The sequence below is a fragment of the Tachysurus fulvidraco genome, chromosome 13 (assembly GCF_022655615.1).
Source record: "Tachysurus fulvidraco isolate hzauxx_2018 chromosome 13, HZAU_PFXX_2.0, whole genome shotgun sequence".
Taxonomy (NCBI): domain Eukaryota; kingdom Metazoa; phylum Chordata; class Actinopteri; order Siluriformes; family Bagridae; genus Tachysurus; species Tachysurus fulvidraco.
The window spans coordinates 969,507-977,006 of record NC_062530.1 but is presented as its reverse complement, the minus strand read 5'-3'; the positions used below and the strand labels follow the sequence as shown (position 1 = coordinate 977,006).

The following is a 7,500-nucleotide window of genomic DNA, read 5'->3' as shown; positions in this document are numbered from 1 at the left end:
TAAACTTTAAACAAATGACTCTACACACTACACATCTACACACACACACACACACACACACACACACACACACACACACACACACACACTTTACACACTACACACTACACATCTACACACACACACACTTTACACACTACACACTACACATCTACACACACACACTTTACACACTACACACCACACACACACTTTACACACAACACACAACACACACACACACTTTACACACTACACACCACACACACACTCTACACACTACACATCTATACACACACACAACACACACTACACACTACACACACACTCTACACACTACACATCTACACACACACTTTACACACTACACACACACACACTCTACACACTACACATCTATACACACTACACACTACACATCTACACACACACACTTTACACACTACACACTACACACTACACACTACACATCTACACACACACACACTCAATTTACACACTACACACTTAACACACTACACATCTACACACACACACACTCTACGCTCTATACACACACTGCACACTCCAAACACTCTATACACTCTACACACACACACACTCTACACACACACTCTGCACATTCTTCACTCTACACACTCAACACACTACACGTTATACTCTCTTCATACTCTATATGCTGTACAAAGTATACACACTCTACATAAACACTACACCCCTACACACTCTACACACTCTACACACTTCATACACACACCCCACACTCTACACTCTACACACACTCCAAATACTCCAAACACTTCACACAAAGTTGCCTGCTGACTTCACCTCTCTCTCTCTCTCTCTCTCTCTCTCTCTCTCTCTCTCTCTCTCTCTCTCTCTCTCTCTCTCTCTCTCTCTCTCTCTCTCTCACTCACATAGTCTCTCTTTTTTCTCTCTCTCCTCTTTTATGTGTCTCATTTTCCATTAATGTGCCATAATTTCACGCTGAATCTGCCTGTGACAGGTCATTAGGTTGAACACTTTCTACTCTGCAGTCTGCAGTCTGAACACGTCGACAGTCGACATCTGCTCCAGCACTAAACATGATCAAAGTTCATCCTGTCATGGTGCAGGATGGAGAACAGAAGGCTTTTCTTTCAGTTCTGTCTTTTCTACAGGTAACATGTGTCGACTCGTTTAACTCGTTTAGGAGAAGTGATAGAGTGCTGCATGAGCTGAACGCTAACAGATTCATCTGCTGCAAATAATAAAGTAAAAATGTACAGAATAATAAAGTTAAATATTCTTGCTCTGACCCTCACACACTGCTAATGCTCGAGAACCAAAGCCCTTCTGGAGACAACCATTTCGCCCTTGTGTTTTAAACATCATCAAATTTATAACTGTGATCCCTAAGAAGCACTTATTTATTTATTTATTTATTTATTTATTTATTTATTTATTTATTTATTTATTTTATTTGTTTGTTTCTTTGTTTGTTTGTTTGATTGTAATTAAAACTTAATTTTACTCACAATGAACAAAATTATTTATTAAAAAAATTATGAATTATTTAAATTAATAAAATTTAAATAAAAGTTAAATAAATATATACATTTTTGGTTGACTAGAAAATTAGTTTATTTCTTTAACATAATAATTATTTGTTCTTGCACTTGATAAAATTTCTCTAATAAATGAGAGACCTCATTTGAAATTCTGTGTAATTTCAAATGAGGTAATAAAATAAATAAATAAATAAATAAATAAATTATTTATTACAACTGCTTAAATACCTTTTAACGACAGACGTTGCGCAGAACTTTCATTTCTATATAATTCTACATTCCCACTGCACATTTTTACCGAGAGTTTGTTATGAAATGTTTAGATGCTCTGCGATATTCTGAGAGATTCTGTATGTGATTGTCGTCATCGCTTACGTCAGTCTGGACGATGCTCCAGGCGTTGGTCAGGCCGATGTTGCCCTCAGTGCCGAACAGCTGCAGGCCTTTTTTCAGGTCACTTTGAGCGTAACGGTCAATCTGTAAAAAAATAAACATTAAACATATAATTAAATCTCACTAACTTACTAACAGGACGAAATACAACGATGTTCCTGCTAATGGAAAATGTTTGTCTAATGTTTTGAAGCTAAATCAAAAAATAAATCTTTACAACCATCTAAAGGAAAGAAAGTCCACAACAAAACATCTAAATTACATTACCATTCATTCATTCATTCATTCATTCATTCATTCATTCATTCATCTTCTACCGCTTATCCGAACTTCTCGGGTCACGGGGAGCCTGTGTCTATCTCAGGCGTCATCGGGCATCGAGGCAGGATACACCCTATCCAATCCATCACAGGGCACACACACACTCTCATTCACTCACACACACACACACACTACGGACAATTTTCCAGAGATGCCAATCAACCTACCATGCATGTCTTTGGACCGGGGGAGGAAACCGGAGTACCCGGAGGAAACCCCCGAGGCACGGGGAGAACATGCAAACTCCACACACACAAGGCGGAGGTGGGAATCAAACCCCTGACCCTGGAGGTGTGAGGCGAACGTGCTAACCACTAAGCCACCGTGGAAACCCCCCCCCCCCACACACACACACACACACACGCACACACACACACGCACACACATTAAAACAATATGTTTTAAAATGATCTGAGCTTTTCTTTGGTTTAAACTATTTTTATTGGTGGCTTTTCTTAATGATCGAATGTCCAGGTCAAAGTTCATCTTACTTCTGTTTCAAATCCAACAGAATATTAAACTTTAAATCAGTGAGATTAATTTTGCAGCTTGTCACGTTATTGAGAAACCACAAAGAAGTCAGAAGTTCCAGAGATTCCTTTCATACACGTTTCGTTAACACGTTAATGTGCTCGTATGCGGCGCTGGATGTCCACGTCCCTGTGAACGATCTGTTGCTATAGCAACAATGACATTTATATAAATCTGTGCTATCAGAGCTGCTGTTAGAGAAAATTCATCAACATGTTCAAACCAATGAGAGGAGGGACTTCAGTCAGAGTGAAGTGTGAGATGGAGTCAGGTTTCTGTCAGTCAGAGGGATGAGATAAAGAAGAGACTCTGATGGAGCTGAACGCTGAGAGCTGAGTGAAGACGGAGAGACGGAGCAGAGAATGTGACACCCAGGTGACATCAGAGTGTCATCACTGATCACTGTGCTCTCTTTCTTCTTTACACAGACACACACACACACGCACACACACTCACACACACACACACACACACACGCACGCACGCACTCACATAAGTACACACACACACACGCACGCACGCACACACACACAAGCACGCACACACACACACGCACGCACACACACACACACGCACGCACACACACACGCACACTCGCACACACGCACACAGGCACACACACACACGCACGCAAACACACACACACATGCACGCACACACACATACGCACGCACACACATACCGGCAACGCACACACACAGCACACAACACAACACAACACAACCACACGCACTCACAACACTCACACACACGAACACACACACACACGCACGGCATCGGCACTTCACATAAGTACACACACAACTACACACCCCCACGTCACTCACTACACACCACAATCAAGCACTCACACACACTCACAGCCACCATCACACAACGACACACGCAACGCACACACACACGCTCACTCGCACACAAGCTCACAGTCACACACACACACGCACGCAAACACACACACACATGCACGCACACACACATACGCACGCACACACATACGCACGCACACACACACACACACACACACACACACACACACGCGCGCGCACACACACACACACACACACACACACACACACACACACACACACACACACACACACACAAACACACACACACACACTGCCCTACATTATAGAGCATCTTGCAGTCAGTGTCCATTTATTCCACCACCAAACTGCAGCTACAGAACACGGCACATTGGGACAAAGATTCACACACGGAAAAAACCTGAAAGATTCATAAATGTCTAGAATATCACTCTCTCTCTCTCTCTCTCTCTCTCTCTGTCTCTCTCTCTCTCTCTCTCTCTCTCTCTCTGTCTCTCTCTCTCTCTCTCTCTCTGTCTCTCTCACTCTCTCTCTCTCTCTGTCTCTCTCTGTCTCTCTCCTACCCCTCTCCGCTCATCAGTTTACATCTCGTCTCCTTCCCTCTCCTTCTCTCCTCTCTTCCCTAGCTCTCGGCATCTCTCCCCCTCTCTCTCTCTGCTCTGTCCCCACTCACCGAGTCCATCCAATCCTCACTCACATCTCACCTCACGCTCCGTCCTCCTTTTTCTCTTGGCCCTATCTCATCATCCCCTCTTTCTCTCTCCCCTCTCTTCCACTCCTCTCCATCGTTCGTCTCGCCCTCCTCTTCCGCTTCTCCTCCTCTCAACATGTCTCTCTCTCTGGTTCTCTCCTCACTCCTCTTCGTCTCTTCTTCTTTGTCTCAGGGGGCAGGCAAGTCGTGGTCTCTGCTTTCTGATCTCGGGGAGTCTCTCTCTCTCTTCTCTCTACTCTCGCGATCGTCTCTTTTACCTCTTTCGTCTCCATCTCGCGTCAGCTACTTACTTTCTCTCTTGATCACTCTCCTTCTACCTCTTTCTGATCTCTCTTAGGTCTCTCTTCTCTCCATTCCCTCTCTTCTCTCTCTCTCTCTCTCTCTCTCTCCCTCTCAAATCTCCTCTCGCCGGTCGTACTACGTCCTCGTCTCTCTAGCTTCTCTCTCTTACTTTTCTCTCTCTCTCTCTGTCTCTCCTTTCACAGGGATACGTATGATTTCTCCATCAGTGCTTGTCTACTCTATGTTCGTCCATCTGTCGCATCCTCCATTCTGCTTCCATCATCCCCTCATCTTCTTCCGTTCTCGTCTCGTGCACAGGTTCTCTCGCTTTCCTCTCATCTCTCCAACGTTCCTCTCCGTCTCCTCCTCACGCCACTCTCTAGTTTCTCTCATTTCTTCCCTCCTCCTTGGGCTCCTGCCGATCCTTTTCTCTCGTAGCCGCTTCCACTCCCCTTCTCACTCTCTCAATCACTCTCTTCTCGTCCAGGGTAAACGAATCTCGTTGCGGTTCCTCCTCTGTCCCCATCTCCGGTAGGGTCAAGGACGCGGACAGACTTGGGGGAGGGAGGGGGGGACTCCTCATCATCCATCTGCCTACCTTTCCGTCCTGAGTTACCTCTCTTTCCTCTCATATTGCCCAAATCAGTCCTCATCACGACGCTCTCTCTCCCACGGACAGATCCTGTTATTCGTCGTGATTAGTATCTGACTCTGCATTTCTCGTGCTTTCTCTCTCGATCTCCCTCTCGTCCTCCCACTCTCATCGATCGTCACTCATTGCTCGTCCCGTTCTCGTTTCTCCTCCGACTCTCTCGCGAGATACTGGTCTCTCGTGCTCGTGCAGTCTTTCTCTCTCTTCCTCTCTCTCTTTCCAGTGGCTCTCTCCTCCTCGGTCGTGTCTCTCTTGTCTTTCTCTCTCTCTCTCTTCTCTCTCCTCTTTTCTCATTTCGTTTCTACTGCTTTACTCATCACTCTCTCCATGCTCGCGGAAAAGTCGCCCCGTCCCTCTCGTCTCCAATCTCTCTTTTTCTCTCTCGCTTCCGCTGCTTTCATCTTGCTCATCGCTTCTCATCTCATTGTCCTCTCTCCTCATGCTCTCTGCTCTTTCTCTCTCTGTTCTTTCTCTCTCTCCTGTCGCTATCTAGCTGGTATCCTTATCTCTCCCCCCCCCCCTCTCTCATCTCTACCTTTTCTCTCCATCTATCTCTCTCTCTCTGTCTTTCTCTTCGTCTCTCCGTCCCCCCACCCCCCTCGCCCCCCCACTCTCCACCCATAACCGAGAGAGCGATTTAATCCGAACACAGATTAGAAGAAAATGTTCACTGAGATGTTTCATCTCCCAGAAGATCCAACACAGCAGATTGTTTAGGTTTTCCGACAGCGTGTAATTTTGGCCGCTTGTGATTGCGTGACCATCTGGAGTTACAGTCACGCTCTTATATAACAGACATTTTACTTCATTACTGACTATAAAACATCCTTAAACATCTGTTTACTGTTTAAAGTCAAGTATGTTGGAGCTGAAACAGAGTTCATTAGTGTAGTGTACATGCTCCACACTGTGTGTGTGTGTGTGTGTGTGTGTGTGTGTGTGTGTGTGTGTGTGTGTGTGTGTGTGTGTGTGTGTGTGTGTGTGTGTGTGCATGTAGAATCACAAGATTCTTAACCATGTCACTGAATCTAAATAATTTCTGAAATAATGTATTTTAGGTTTCAGCTAAAAGGAAACAAAATAGAAAAGAGAAGCCAGAGAAAAGTCTAATCATTTTGCCTCATGCTCTCCTTGGTGTTCTTTGGTGTTCTATTTAGGTTTTGTCCTGGCCAATAAATAAATAAATAAATAAATAAATAAATAAATAAATCAATAAATAAATAAATAAAACCTTTTCCCCCCAACAATGGTTTGAACCCTTAGAGAGTTGAAGCTTTCATAATAAAACAGTTCTATAAGTCAAAGAATGTATAAGGTGAAATGGGTGCCATTACTTTTGGAGTTTTGATATGTTACATGGTGTTTATAAATTTGCTAAATAATAATAATAATAATAATAATAATAATAATAATAATAATAATAATAATAACAACAATAATAATAATAATAATAATAAATTGTTATTAAAAATATTCTGATTGTTTTTCACTTCTTTGTGATATAATTTTATATTGAGGTAAAAAAAAAACCATAATTTTCTTCTCATTTATCTTTTTTCTTCTTTTTTTTCGTTCTATTTTAACAGCAGTGGTGTGTAAACTTTTTATATCCATTGTATATATATATATATACACAATATATATGCTTATATACAATACTTCTTAGATGCTTATATACGCAGTTCTCTTGGATCGCTCCATCACGGCTCTTCACCCAGGTGGAGAAGGTCAGGAGGTCATTGAGATAAACCCAGGAGATGAACTGAAGAACCGAACAGTGAGAAGAACAAGAACAAGAACAAGAACATTATCAGATCCTGAGGAACTGAGTCCTGAGGAACTCCTGCAGCGAGGCTGTGAACTGAAACTGAACCTCTCAGAGCTCCATCCTGAGATCGATGCTGTAGATCTGATGATAAACGAGTCCGAGTAAAGCTCCGGATGTTTCCGTCAGCAGAAGTCGAAATGAGACTCGGGTGACATACAAACTACGGTCGGCTGAGACGGAGGTCATGCAGGATGAGGACTGAAGGATTTATTGGAAAAATATATCACTATTTCAGAACAGAACTTGTTGAAATTCTATCAGAAATTCATGAGGAAGAGGAAAATGTGGAGATGAATTTAAGAACATTAACTTTGTGGATCTTTAAAATTAATTATTTCTTTTTTCAGAAATAAAAAAAAAAATAAAACAGATATAGAAAATAAAATCGAAGTATATTTGTGGCTTGAAAGCGATAAGGACGATGA

At 42.7% G+C, this 7,500-nt stretch overlaps 1 protein-coding gene across 2 annotated transcripts in view; it reads right to left on the bottom strand.

The window, feature by feature from the left end:
* tspan4a (tetraspanin 4a) overlaps positions 1-7,500 on the bottom strand; it is a 110,666-nt gene that overhangs the window by 11,337 nt on the left and 91,829 nt on the right. For both annotated transcript variants that reach the window (XM_047822661.1, XM_027144138.2), the window contains one exon: positions 1,905-2,006. In XM_047822661.1, coding sequence (XP_047678617.1) covers positions 1,905-2,006 — 102 coding nt within the window. The remainder of the gene's footprint in view (positions 1-1,904; positions 2,007-7,500) is intronic.